The following is a 14,788-nucleotide window of genomic DNA, read 5'->3' as shown; positions in this document are numbered from 1 at the left end:
TTTTTTTTTTTTTTTTTTTTTTTTTTTTTTTTTTTTCACACGCCTGCATTTCAGGATAGTGATGTGAAGTGGGCTTCTAGATGGGACGCTTATCTCTTGATGAACGACGATCAAATTCACTGGTTTTCAATTGTCAATTCGTTGATGATTGTCCTCTTCCTCTCGGGTATGGTTGCCATGATAATGCTTCGGACACTCTACCGTGATATTTCCAAGTACAATGAACTTGAGACCCAGGAAGAAGCCCAAGAAGAAACAGGATGGAAGCTTGTTCACGGGGATGTTTTCAGGCCGCCGCAAAACTCTAATCTGCTCTGCGTTTACGTCGGAACTGGAGTCCAATTTTTTGGGATGATTCTTGTGACCATGATCTTTGCTGTTCTCGGATTCCTTTCCCCATCAAACCGAGGTGGTCTTATGACAGCCATGCTTCTGCTTTGGGTCTTCATGGGTCTTTTCGCTGGTTACTCCTCTGCCCGTTTATACAAAATGTTCAAAGGATCAGAATGGAAGAAGATTGCGCTCAGAACCGCCGTTATGTTCCCAGCTATTGTGTCTGCGATTTTCTTCGTCTTAAACGCACTCATCTGGGGCCAGAAATCATCCGGGGCTGTGCCGTTTGGAACCATGTTTGCCCTCATCGTCTTGTGGTTCGGAATCTCAGTCCCACTCGTGTTCGTTGGCAGCTATGTAGGATTCAAGAAACCAGCAATTGAAGACCCTGTGAAGACCAACAAGATCCCAAGGCAGATCCCTGAACAGGCCTGGTACATGAACCCGGTTTTCTCAATTCTCATCGGAGGAATCCTCCCCTTTGGAGCCGTCTTCATCGAGCTTTTCTTCATCCTCACCTCAATCTGGCTGAACCAATTCTACTACATTTTCGGTTTCCTCTTCTTGGTCTTCATCATCCTCATCGTCACTTGCGCGGAGATAACCATTGTGCTCTGCTACTTCCAGTTGTGCAGCGAGGACTATCTCTGGTGGTGGAGGTCATATCTCACATCAGGCTCATCTGCTCTATACCTTTTCCTCTATGCTACCTTTTACTTCTTCACAAAGCTTGAAATCACAAAGCTTGTGTCTGGCCTACTATACTTCGGATACATGTTGATTGTTTCATACGCATTCTTTGTGCTCACCGGTACCATCGGTTTCTATGCATGCTTCTGGTTCACAAGGCTCATTTACTCCTCGGTGAAGATTGATTGAAGTGTTTGTGCCGGTTATATATCTCTCCGTTTTGGCAGAATGCGAAACAGTGTCTTAGTGTAAGATTTGAAAATTAAGGTATGGTTTTGTCTTTTCCCACATTTAACATCTTGTATTCAATTTTGAACGGTGACAAGGTCATAACTCTGTTATACTACTGTATTCGCTCAAATTTTCTAGAACTATTCCATTTTAATCCCCATCAATGATGTTTGTAGTTTACAATCATATTCCAGTATCCAATCATTGGCAACTCGTGCCAATATATAGGAGAATGCTCAGAAGCTTCGATTTCTCATCTTTGAAAATAGAAATGAGCATATATGAGCATGTAACATTAAGAGACGCAAATGAAAACTATTATTGACCGAGTGATTCGGTTATATACTGTGTTTATCTCTACTTTTTCTCGTTGTTCTAGTAGGGAAGAGATTGCTAAACCAAAACACACAATTTCGCACTCAACATCACCTTTACCAAAAAAAGAGAAACTAGCTAAGCAAACAAGAAACGACGGAGAGCCAGACTACTTCCTTGGGCGAGTCTCCTCTGGATGGGCTGTTCCAGTAGTGACCTTTGCGACATCTTTGGCGCTGGCTTCAGGTTTCTTGGTGGAGTAAGCGACGAAATACGCAACGGCGCCGACAATGACGAGGCCGGCGGCGATGGCCATGGTGGTGGGACTGTAGGGAAGCTTGCGCCTCTGATGAAGAACTTCCCCGGGGTTTTGGCCTGGGGGCCTCTTAGACTGCTCGGCTCCAGCTGCTTTCACTTCTTCTGGACTCATTTTGTGGGTGTCTGCCGTATTTCCTCCAATCTCTCTATCTTTTATCTATTTTTTATTACAAATTGCCTCTCACATCTGAAACTTGTCACTGTCGTGTGTGTGCGAGTTTGAAGCGGAAGTGAATTGTTGCCACGTTTGGAGGTGGTAGGACTTGAAAACTCGCAGTTATTTGACACGTTGTTGAATGTTGCATGTAAAGCGCAGCAGGACAAGTGTGTCGTTTGGATGAGAGATGTGTGGTGGACTGTGGGGGTGAAAGTGTGATTTAGGTCCGTTCTCCAACTCTGTACCAAGCCCAATCCATTGCTCATTGATTTCGCATGGGCTAATGGACGCTACTGGAGGGGCATTTCGATCTCTATCGAACTTATGCGGAATTCCAGGAAATTTAAAGCAACATTTTTTTTTTTTGAAAGTAAATGCTTGTTCAAGAATTATTCTATATTGGCCGAAAGAACTAAGAAGGATTAACTGTGTCCCGTTTGGTTGTTAGTTTAAATTTTATTGGTGTGAATTTTTAAATATGAAAAGAAAAATTCAAACTGTGATTTAAATTATAATTTGAATTGACGTTTAGTGTAGAACAGAAAGTTTGGTAGGTGTGAAAGACAGAGAAAGTGAGCATTTTTTACCGTTCAAAAATGATTTGAACAATTGAACTTGAGAAGACTAAACTTTAAATTAAGCTGTTTAATTCAGTTAAAATAAGAAATATAATTTAAACATCATACTTATTCAACGTAAGTCACTATTCAAATTGAGTTCACTATGTCAGTTTAAACTGCGTTCACTATTCAAATTGAGTTCACTACGTCAATTTAAATTTTGCTCACTATTCAAATTGAATTGAATTGAACTAAATTAGTGAAACAAAAGGGCTATAAGTGTTCTTTTATTTATTTATTTATTTTATTGAAGCATGAGTCTATATTATGTATTGTCGTAGTCACTGATGATACTATTATTTCGTCCCAGAATTTTTTTTTTCAAGACCCTAACCCTATAAAAAAAACTATCCTATTTTTAGAAGCCATTTCTTTCATTTTTCCCTATTAACACTAGCTGGAGATAATATTTTAGTTTTACCTTCGAATTATGTTAATTGTTCCATTTTAACCCCAAAACTTTAAAACGTTATAGATTAAACACTAAACAATGTTTGTGGTCTCATATTTGGCCCTTCGGTCATAAAAATTATTAAAACTTCAACGGAATCAACTATTTTACCTCACAATATTAGTTAATGATGGACTTTAACAAACCATGCCTAAATAAATTTAAAAATTAACAAAAATAAAATAAAACAAAGAAAAAACTGTGCTATCTTTTTCATGAGGTCATTGGCAAACAAAACATGTCGGGTTGAATCTACTTATATGCTTGGTTTGTTTAAAATACCATCCATTAATCAATAGTCTGTGGGTCAAGCGGCTGATTCCATTGAGTTATTAATGATTTTTGTGGACTGAAACTGCCAAAACCAGACAATGAATATAGTTTATGGTGTAATTAGTAATATTTTAAAGTTTAGGGTATCAAAATGAGACAAAAACCATAATTTGGGGATGAAAGAGAAATTAACACAACTAACTAGAGTGAGTCACCAGTAAGAAAGCATTCAAAAGCGTGCCCTTTGTCAAGCTTCATTTGACCGTTTCTTCTGTTCCATTATTATTCAATTTATTTTTGCATGTTGGCCGTTAAAAGACTCCTTTTCTGCCGTCCTCATCACTACTCAGATTTCTAGCCGTTTGTGAAAAATCGTAACGGAGAAAAGCAGCTGGCCCGCAGAATCCTCTTCCCCAGGCTACAACGGCTAGTTTCAGTTTTCCCCACCTGAACCCCCCTCTATAAATACCAGTCTCCCACAACCATCACAACCACAATCATCCTCTCTCTCTCTCTCTCTCTCGAAACACCCTCTCCGTACTTTCTCTCTCTAGAAACACTCTCGTCTCTTTCTCTGTTTCCATGGCTGGCTTCTCAAGGCCATCCTCTTCTTCTCTTTTGCTCGCCTTTCTTCTTCTCGGCACCATCTTCTCCTCATCGGAAGCCAAAGAAATCTTGGTCGGAGGCAAGTCCGATTCATGGACAATCCCGTCTTCCCAATCCCAATCTCTCAACAAATGGGCTGAAAGTACCCGTTTCCGCATCGGCGATACACTTGGTAAATGAAAAAAAAAATGAATCTTTCGGTTCTTTCTTTAAAAAATGCTCTGTTTTTTATGTCACTGATTTTGAATGTTGTTCAAAAAAATGAATCTTTCGGTTCTTTCTTTAAAAAATGCTCTGTTTTTTATGTCACTGATTTTGAATGTTGTTCAAAAAAATGAATCTTTGGGTTCTTTCTTAAAAAAATGCTCTGTTTTTTATGTCACTGATTTTGAATGTTGTTTCAGTGTGGAAATACGACGGCGAGAAGGACTGGGTGGTTCAGGTGAGCAAAGAGGACTATTTGAGCTGCAACAGCTCGAGCCCGATTGAGGAATACAAGGACGGACAGACCAAGGTTAAGCTGAACAAAGCTGGGCCCTACTATTTCATAAGTGGGGCCAAGGGACACTGCGAGAAGGGACAGAAGCTCATCGTCGTTGTGCTCTCCCCGAGGCACCGGTACGCCATTTCTCCGGCGCCTTCTCCGGCGGAATTCGATGGCCCGGCGGTTGCTCCCACCAGCGGAGCTGAGGCTTTGAGGGGGGGTGGCTTGGTTGTGGGTTTGGGAGGATTTTTGTTGCTCTGGGGATTGTTTTGAATGTGAAGATTAGATTGTTTAGAGAAGAGATTTTATTTTGTTTTGTTTTGTTTAGTTTGGTTTGGTTTTGTTTCTTTTGGGTTGGGATGGTGATATTCATTCATTTGTTGTATGCGAGCTTTAGCAAGCATCATAAATTCTATTCGTTAATCCAATTCCTGGATTATAATTATATTTGGTTGTTACTTTTAATTTTTTCCCCATTCTGTTCATTTGTTTTTTTTTTTTCCCACTCATTTTATCGGCAATAACAATCAATTCACGATTGTGCTAATAAAAACAATGAATAAAAGGAGACCCGCTAATAATAAAACAATCACACATTCAATGCCTAATCAATACCACAAAACACACATATGTTGTGTACAAATAAAATATGAGAGTAGGCACTAATTTGGTCGCTTTCCAATAAAGAAACCTGCTTCTTCCAAATTCATCATCATCCCAAAACTTCCTGGTCGATCCGATCAAGCCACGTGAGCGTGAAGACAATCAACATTATTATTATGCCACTCTCTCATCATTCATCATTCATCACTCATCACTCATCTCATGACCAACATGTATCCTTAACCATATAGATATTAAGGCACATAATTTCTCTCTCTACTATGCTTTCATCTTACTTGCCGAACAAAGAGCACCACTAATCCAACCTTGCTCATCAACAAGCACATTACGAAGCCACTAATCATCATTACTTAACCACACAATTAAGGCACATAATTTCTCTCTCTACTGCCTCATTTAGTTGGCGAACAATGAGCGTCACTATTCCAACTTATTTTTGGATCCTCTTACCACCCCAAACCCCACCTTGATCATCAACAAGCACATTACGAAGCCACATTATTTCTTTATCTAGCAATTCTTCTGCATCCAACATCGCTAACTCATCATCATTCTGATCTTTGTTTTCAGATTCAGCTTCAATAACATCACTTGTACTTGACATATCTCCAGAGCCTTCTTTGTAAATCTCCAATATTTTGCCATCTAAACAAGAATCATGCTCATCAGGAGAGGCTGTAATACACCACTCAGGATATTCCTCAACCCCATGATCTCCAATAACATCATTTAGGCCCATTAGTTCTCTATCTAGCCATTTTTCTAGCTCCAAATTGTCTAAGACTATCGCTTCCTTTTCTCTGTCCTTGTGTTCTGATTCAAATTCAACAACATCACTTGTACTTGACACATTTCCAGATCCTTCTTCGTAAATCTCCAATATTTTGCCATCTAAGCAAGAATCATGCTCTTTAGGAGAGGATATAATACACCAGTCTGGATATTCTCTTTCTAGCCATTTTTCTAGCTCCGAATTCTCCAAGACTATCGCTTCCTTTTCTTTGTCCTTGGTTTCACCTGAAACAATAATATTTGAAATATTACTAGTAGTACTAGATTTCTCTGTATTTTTAGGCAACGGAAGAGGCCGTTTTGTAGTAGGATATGTGATGTTTTTGTTCTTTTTCATGGCTGCTCGGCTTGTTCGACCCCGGCGGCCTTTTCGAATACTGTTATTGCAATCACCCGGATTGTTGTTACTTGCAACATGCATGGTGGTCAACAAGGATTCTTTTCCCAGGTGAGAAAAGCAGTAAATTTTTCGTCTCAAATGAGAATTCCAATGATTCTTTATTTCATTGTCTGTTCGTCCCGGTAAGTTCTTGGCTATCAAGGACCACCTAAGCATACACAAGGTAGAATAAATGACAATGAAATTCGTTTCATCAATGAATTAATTATTAAGAAAAAAAAAGGATGCCTGCTGTGGAAGTAATCTATTCAACATTTAGCTGAAATGTGACTTTTTACCTTAATATTTTAAACAATAAAAGAATACAGGTACTTTCCAAATCATTTTAAAATCGACCATATTCGATACCAGAAGTACCGTAACATGCTTTTCAAACCATGACCATTTTTAGTAGCTTGTATTGTATTATATTATATAAGGTGTATTGTATTATATTATATTATCATAATATAATATGGTATTTGGTGTCATAATGTATTATACAAGGGGTTAAAATGTAAAAATTTTAAAATTTTGAGGTCAAAATGTAATTTTGTGAAAATTTTGGGGTCAAATTCAATTTTTCAAAAGGTTTGGGGTTAAATTGTAATTTTGTAAAAATTGAGGAGCTAAAATGTAATTTTAAAAAATATAAATTTGCATTATGTCTCCTCAATTTTTAAACAATTGTTAGGCTCTGACACGACTCTATGTCGGTCCGACCCCATCTTCCAGTCATGCCCAATCCCGACATGAATTATGGATTCGTTATAGAATAATACAATACAATATGCCAAAAATTAGCCGTATTCAATAATACGATACAAACCGTATTAGTTTATACAATACGATGGTCACACCAAACTAGGGGTGTTCAAAAAATGCACCAAATTGCGAAAACCACCAAATCCAAATCAAACCGAATCAAATAATTAATTATTTTTGGATTATTGGGCGGTTTGGTCGGTTTTTTAATCTAATTTTTTGAGCGGTTTGGTTTGTAGTTTTGACTCCTCAAACCGCCCAACAATCCTCGTAAAACATATATAATTTTATATTTTTTTAATTTTTAAAGTATTTTTATGTTTATTTTAGTTTTTATTGGTCATAGTAAAGGTTCTCAACTTATAAAATACACCCTATTATATTTTTGTTGGTTTGTATTAAAACTTTAAATGGTGAACTTTTATACATTTACTATTTTTGAGTTATATTGTAAACTTCAAACATATTTTTATTTTTATGGATTAATGATTTTATAATTTTTATGAATTATTAAAATCCATTTTAGTCTTAAGCTCAAACCACCCAAACTGCTTACGAGTGATTTAGTTCAATTTGATTTTTGTCAAAAATATCAAATCCCCAAACCGCCTAAAATAAAAAATTATTTTTGGCTTGATTGGTGGTTTCTACAAAAAAAAAGGGGTCCAAACCGACCATGAAGACCCTTACACCAAACATTGTATGTACTATTATACAATATGGTGTTCTAATACGGTCAAACAAACATGTCTTAAATGAACGAATTTGCTCCCAAAGAAAACGTAAAACTCTTCATTTTTTTTCTTTTCCTTGAAGCTCAAAAGTAGTTGCTACTTGTCTTGTCTTGTTGGAAATTTTGAATTGTGGGTCAGGGGAGAGAAATTTACAATTAGAGAAGGAATAGTTGTTTGGAACATGATGATTTTAAATTTTATTTGTGTTTTATATAGAGATAAGAAAAATCTTAAGTTCGATATCTGTATAGTCTAATAAATGTAATTTTTTAGTATTTTTGTATAAGTTCATACTTGTGTATAACATTCAGTTTGTTTAAGTATAATTACTACAAAAAATTGACATTTAACGTCTCTAATTAGACGACGGTGTTATAAGAACGTCGTCTAATGTGCTGGCCCAAAACGCGGGCCAATTGGTAAAAAATTAGATGACGGTTTCTTATAAAATTGTCATCTAATATAAAACATTAGATGACGATTTTACTTAACACTGTCGTCTAATGTGAATGCAAAAACCTAAAAATGAAATTTAAGCTCGAATTTGTCTTCATTTCGAGAGAAATCTAACTCAAAACCTTTCACTTATCTCTCTCTCTCTCCCTTCCTGTTAACCATATTGCCGCCACCCAACGCCCAAAAAACTCTCTCTCTCTCTCTCCGTCTCTCTCAACACCGCCATCGCCATTCTCTCTCTCCGTCTCTCTCTATCGTACGCTCCAAGCAACCCTGGTGTTCGCCAAATTGAAAAGCTTTGTCGCCAGCCGCCTCTGCCGTCGCCAAACCGCCGCCAGCTTCAACCTACAGTCGACAGTTTGTTTTGGTCAGTTTTGTTTTTGGTTAGTTTAAGTTATAATATTTTTTGGATTTGAAATTTATAACAATGCCTTCTATAGATTAGATGGCGGTTATTTTCAATTAGGTTAGACTATTAAACGACGGTTTTTAAAAAATATGATTATTTAGATTAGAACAAATTAATTGCGTTTCTAATATTATTTGAATATTTGAATGTAAATGTGAATATTTATTATATAAGATTTAAGAAGTTTTAAGTTAGTTATGTTAGAATTAAGAATGAAACTAAATCTAAATTTAAGTTATTTAGTATAATTTTTGTATATATTGATAAGGTTAGGTTAATTCAATGTTGAATAGGTTAGTTTTAAGTTATTTATTTTAGGATTAAGAATGAGACTAAATATATATATGTTGATTCTTAGAAACATGGCGGGCCGTGATTGGCTCAAGGAAGAACTTAATACCACACGAGAGTTATTTGGGGAGGAAGGCACTTCCGATGGAGAAATCAATATGAACTTAGGAAAAGAATAAAATTTGACCCGAAGGAATATGATGACGGGAAACGAAGGGCAACCATAATGCGTAGAGTTGCCAAAATGAGAGATAATGGAACAAGAATTGAAGTGCAATTTGATGAAAAAACAACCCAATTAGAAAAGCGGGGAATGAGCTACAAAGTTATGTCGGTGTTTTGACACGTGAACATGTGCCAATAACAATAAAAGATTGGAGACATAAAGAAAATAAAGATTACGTGAATCAAATTTGGCATGATTTGGTTCAAAGTTTCACGATTCTAGAGACAACAAAAAATCACGAGCTTACTTGTGCGGCGAAGATGGTTCGAGACTTTAGGTCGAAACTATGCACAACCTTTATAAAGCCGTTAAAGGATAGTCGCAAGTTTTTGAACTCTCAAAGAAAGTGGCTAGAAACTACCTTTCAATTACCCCGGAGCAATGGAGGAAGTTTGTGGAGTATAGACTTAGTGGCAATCAACAGGCGGTTTCTGAAGAAGCCTTTAAGAGAAGAGGATCGTACAAGTACCCACATGGAAATGTTCATGGGGGATATAGAAAAGTAAATGAAGGTTATGTAAGTCTTCAATTATCTTTTTTCAATGATATTAATTACTTCTTGTTTGTATTACAATCTTTAATATACTTTTTAATTAAATAAAGATGTGAATGCATAACACTATGGAAAAGTCAGATTGAGCTATTTTATGGCAGTTCATACACAAAAAACGAGACGAAACTTACAAAATTTTAGAATGCAAAGAGATTGGAAAATTAATTTTGAGTTATTGTTTTTCTTTTTAATATTTGTTTGATCAATGAGAACTATGCCAAGAAATTTATAATGTTTTTGTTCTAAATTTTGTAGGACCAATATGCCGAAGAAAAGTCTTAGGAACAGTTTCAATCTCAGGGGACTGATGATGTGCTTACTAGATCATTGGGAAACCCAGAACACTCTGACCGTGTTCGTGGCCAATCCCAATTTATCAAAAAGTCAACTTATTTTCATTTCACTGGCAAATCAAGAAGGGATGAGGAGTTAGTAGTACTGCGTAAAAAGTTTGAAAAAATGGAGGCCCGATGGGAAGCAATGTAATCATCCCAAGGCCATACCACAACACCTGTAGGAGAAGGAATGAGAACTTTTACGGTGGATCAGCGACGTAGTGTTAAGGAAAGTCGTATTGTCCATAATGCTACGCTACCGGCAGAGCCCCCTCATCAGGCCTTGGTGATGGTAGTAAGTGCATTCTTTTGACTCTAACAGAGGGGAAGAATAATTTCATCATTGTTGCGACGTGAATGGCATGGATGAATAGTCACCCCACTGATGTTGTCCACGGTGTCGCACTTGGGGAAGGAAATGTAAGCGTCTCTATTCAATCGACTTATGTGAAAGATGCGCCTCTGCCTATCCCTACATTTGATAGCGCGACTGTAGGTGCCGCTCTCGGTGGATTTGTTTTCTGGCTTAGTAATTTGGTTGAACTAGGGTTGTTGAGTAAAGTTAGGAAAGCTTTGACCGAAAAAGAACCGGTGGAGAACTCCCCGGAGTCGGCGAAGAAAAAAGTTAGGAAACAAAAAAGGTTGAAAAATACACAAGGACCCGCCGATGATGAGGAAGTAACTCAACTGCTACTAGAATAGTTGTAAGGGTTGCCCACAGAAATGTAAGACTTAATGATTCATGTGCGACAAACGATGGCTGACGGTGGAATAATTCAGATTCCCTTTCCATTCGATATGACTTAGGTGCAGAATATGCAATTTTTCATTACAACTGATGATATCGAATGGATGGCCACCTATCAAGAACTTAGTATTGTGTGTATCATGGCTTACATGTGGTAATATAACTTTCCTTATTATTTTTTCACAATAAATTGTGATTTATTATTAAACGCATAACTAAATCCTTCTTTTTTCATGTAGTCACTTGTGACATTTGTGTAATCAGGAGAATGTCCTAGGATGTTCGGGTTTCAAGTCCCCGATGCTCACGTCCTACATTTTAGGCTAAGCAGAGTTGGATATAGAACGGGGGGCAAACGCTATTTGTACATTTTTATTACAATCAGATGCCTGACGCACTTTTTTCGTGCCATACAATGGAGGAGGATGTTAGATGTTGGCCGTGATATCTCCCACACAAGATAAAGTCGAGAGGTTGGATCCCCTCGCAGTGAAAGTATGTGTAGACTTAAGAAGAATGATTGCCTTGTAAATTTAGCATTCTTTATAACTTCCGAACTACTAATTTATATTATTTTTTTTACTAATTAATTGATTTTTCATCATTTATTAGTGCGTTATGTGGTTGGAAGGCGCAAACAAGGCTTGAGTTTGAACGCCATGCGGATAGCTTCACAAAATTTCTCATACCAAAAGTAAATGTTCATAATTTCGTTCATTAAATTACTCGAACTTAAGAAATACCATTTTTCATGTACTAAAATTTTTAATTCATTATCAGAAAATTCCAACACAAGAGGGGCACAAAGAATGCGGGTTTTCGTCTTACGGTATATGCACAATATTATAAGAGTCAGTGTTAATGATCTAACAAAACATAGAGGCATATACTAATGAGCATTTGGTAGAAGTTATAAATGAATGAGCATATTTTGTAAAGGGACATATATTGTAAAGGTACATACAACATATTGTAAAAGGACATATAATTTAATTTATGTTTACATTTTGATTTGAATATATAAAATATTAATTTGTTTATGTTCTGTGACTTGTGTTAATTGTATGGCCCAAATATTGATAAATCATGGGATTAATAAGCCAACCCGTGAGACAAGTAATAAAATAGCACCAATAGTTTTTGGTGCATAAGGCAGATATAACGACGGTTTTTAACTAAAATCGTCGTTATATATTTGTTTTTAACGACGGTTTCTTCAGAAATCGTCGTTTAATATGCTCCCTAACCGTCAAATTTGACATTTTGGGAATATCTTAGACGACGGTTTTGTTTATAAACCGTCATCTAATGTCTTATTTAACGACGGACAAAAACCATCGTTAAATCGTACAGTGGTTAAATCGTACAGTAATTTAACGACTCTCGATTAGACGGTGATTCTCATAACCATCATCTAATCTTTTAACGACAGTTATTAACAGTCGTTAAATTCTAGATTTATACTAGTGAATACTCAATGTTACGCATGAGAGTAATTTTTCTATCTTGAAACTATCATGTCAATACTTTTTTGAATTGAGGACTTTTTCTTTTTCAATTGAGAAGCAACTATGTTAGTGCAGTCAAGCTGACCGAAAAATGAACAAGGTAAATTTTAAATAACTTAATAAACATAATAAGTGAACCTTTTTTTGTTTAAAAAAAATACAATTTTAATAGATTTAATTATTAAAATTTGACCCTATAAGTAGGATGGTCTTTCGGAAAAAGTCAAGGAAACATAAATGCATGTTGGAAACTTGTGAAACCAACATTAGATTGTTTTAATAAAAAAGAAAAATAAAAGAAATATTAATAGTATAAATTCGAATTAAAAGAATATTCTTTAGATCACATCAAAACAAGAGAAAAATATAGATCTATTTGAAATTGATAAATATCTAATGGTTTAGAAGTACTAGATATTATTAATAATTTGTTTCATATATACTTCCCACAAAATATTTCATGATGTAAACTTTTTAAAAGAAAAATGCTAAAAAATTGTTGAAAATGATTTATTAGTACTTGAAGAGCAATGACACACAAGTTAAATATTAGTTTTACAATATATATATATATATATATCATGAAATAAATTTTTCACATGATGTGTATTATTCTTATTATTATTATTATTATTTTTACTTTAATAGCCTTGCTCATAATTATGTGACAATTAATGAGTTGAAAAATAAAACGATAATATTACATTTAGTTGGGACGTGCTAATCAAATAGTAATTTTTCTTATATATACAGTGCTGGATGTCATTTCTCATTTTCCCATGCCGATGATGTAATTTTTAATGAACACATTTTTATGCAGAATATATATATATATATATATATATATACATTTATGAATAACGCAGAAGATAATTTATAGTATAAGTAGTTCGGAAGTCACTTTCAAAAAAAAGAAAGAAAAGAAAAGTTGAGAAATTGTTACTTGCATACCTATTTCCCAAGGCATTTCGTAACTTAATTATGGTCTCCTCCTCCTCCAGGGTGATGTTCCCCTTCTTCAAGTCGGTCTTCAGATAATTTACCCATCTCAGTCTACAACTCTTCCCACATCTAAGCAGTCCTTTAATTCATGACACACAATATCAATATATATATGTATATATATTACTATTGCGCTATATATATATATATATGTATATATATAGCTAGCTAGTATATTACCATTTAAGTGCAATATATGAAAACCAACATGAGAAAATAATTAAAAAAGGACCGTACGTGAGTGAGTTTTACTAGCTAGCATGCTTATACTACCTGCTTTCTTGGGTAAAGATCTCCAAGAGCCTTCGCCGTGTGCATGAATGTAGTTTGTCAATATTTCATCTTCTTCAGTCGTCCACTTTCCTCTCTTTAATCCTACTTTCTCACAGCATGGTGCTCTTCCCATTTTCTCTTTGTGGACACGCAAAAGAAACAAACCCTTATAAGCTTTCATTGCACATATATAGCAATGTTAATATATATATATATATATATATATATATACTTGTAGGCATGTATACCATATATATTTCGCAGATGGAAGACTGCTGGAGTGACACATGTGCGTCTCTTTTGTGATGACGCCACTCGTATTAACTAAGGGTGGTTAAAGCTACCACGTTACCTTAAATCATGCACCACTGGTATATTGTATAGGGGTGGGACGCAAATATCACGGTAAGCTGTTCAATTTTGATGTCTAGAGTTTAACAAATTATTTTATGATTTATTTACAAATTTCAAAATATATTTTTCATTCTTGAGTTCATTAAATAAAATGACATAGTATCATTAATTAGATATCATTTGAAATATTAAAATTAAACGAGTGGTATGGATCCGAACTAGCGAAATATTAATGGTTTATTTGGAAAATATATTCAAATCTTGATTTTTAATTTTACCATTTAAAATTTAAATTATTTGTAAGAAGAAAACACTATAGTATAATTAATTATTTAAATTTGTGTATATTAAATAAACGGACCCTCAAAAAAGAAACAGTCCCATTGTAGGCAGAAAACACCAAAAGTGGAATGCTTTTGGGTGCCTTTGGAATTGTTTTTTCAGTTGTTTTCGAAAACGTTTCTTCAATTCTTTTGAGGCTCGAAAACGAAAACGGTCTATAAATCGCGTTTGTTTAGTAAAAGTTTTGAAAACGGAAACGAAAATAAAAAACAATATGAGAATAGTTTTTGTGAAGAAAGTAAAAAAAAAATTGAAAGTTGTTTTTCTGTTTTCGTTTTCATTTCTAGTACTTATCAACAATGTTATATTAAATAAATAATTAATTACCAATTATATTATATATTAATTAATAATTAATAAATAGATATACTTAATAACTAATATAATTACTTAATAATTAATTAAATATTAATTTATTACTATTAAGTTTTTAATTTTATTAATAAAATAATAAATAATATGGTAATTAATTATTTAGTTAAAGATTAATTGTCAAAAATTAATTATATAACATATTAA

General features: G+C 34.8%; 4 protein-coding genes across 4 annotated transcripts in view; 2 read left to right on the top strand and 2 right to left on the bottom strand.

The window, feature by feature from the left end:
- The window catches only part of LOC21396386 (transmembrane 9 superfamily member 8), a 4,333-nt gene extending 2,760 nt beyond the window's left edge, over positions 1-1,573 (top strand). The window contains exon 7 of the mRNA XM_010102722.2: positions 55-1,573. Within this exon, the coding sequence (XP_010101024.1) occupies positions 55-1,212 (1,158 nt within the window). The 3' untranslated portion in view covers positions 1,213-1,573. The remainder of the gene's footprint in view (positions 1-54) is intronic.
- Positions 1,574-1,686: 113 nt separating this feature from the next.
- Positions 1,687-2,310, bottom strand: LOC21396385. Its single transcript, XM_010102721.2, has 2 exons — positions 2,290-2,310; positions 1,687-2,044 (listed from the first exon to the last, which is right to left on the bottom strand). The coding sequence occupies exons 1-2, from the start codon at positions 2,308-2,310 to the stop codon at positions 1,739-1,741; spliced, it is 327 nt and encodes a 108-aa protein (XP_010101023.2). The 3' UTR covers positions 1,687-1,738.
- Positions 2,311-3,896: 1,586 nt separating this feature from the next.
- Positions 3,897-4,922, top strand: LOC21396384 (early nodulin-like protein 1). Its single transcript, XM_010102720.2, has 2 exons — positions 3,897-4,166; positions 4,399-4,922. Exons 1-2 carry the CDS (start codon positions 3,971-3,973, stop codon positions 4,749-4,751), a joined length of 549 nt encoding a protein of 182 aa, XP_010101022.1. The 5' UTR covers positions 3,897-3,970; the 3' UTR covers positions 4,752-4,922.
- A 610-nt stretch (positions 4,923-5,532) lies between these two features.
- Positions 5,533-14,788, bottom strand: part of LOC21396382 (transcription factor MYB28) — a 13,038-nt gene continuing 3,782 nt past the window's right edge. Inside the window, exons 2-4 of the mRNA XM_024168601.1 lie at positions 13,574-13,711; positions 13,250-13,379; positions 5,533-6,442 (exon numbers count right to left, since the gene is read on the bottom strand). Coding sequence (XP_024024369.1) covers positions 5,533-6,442; positions 13,250-13,379; positions 13,574-13,711 — 1,178 coding nt within the window. The remainder of the gene's footprint in view (positions 6,443-13,249; positions 13,380-13,573; positions 13,712-14,788) is intronic.

This window comes from Morus notabilis, unplaced genomic scaffold, assembly GCF_000414095.1.
Source record: "Morus notabilis unplaced genomic scaffold, ASM41409v2 Scaffold61, whole genome shotgun sequence".
Classification (NCBI taxonomy): domain Eukaryota; kingdom Viridiplantae; phylum Streptophyta; class Magnoliopsida; order Rosales; family Moraceae; genus Morus; species Morus notabilis.
This window is presented reverse-complemented; position numbering and strand designations above follow the sequence as displayed.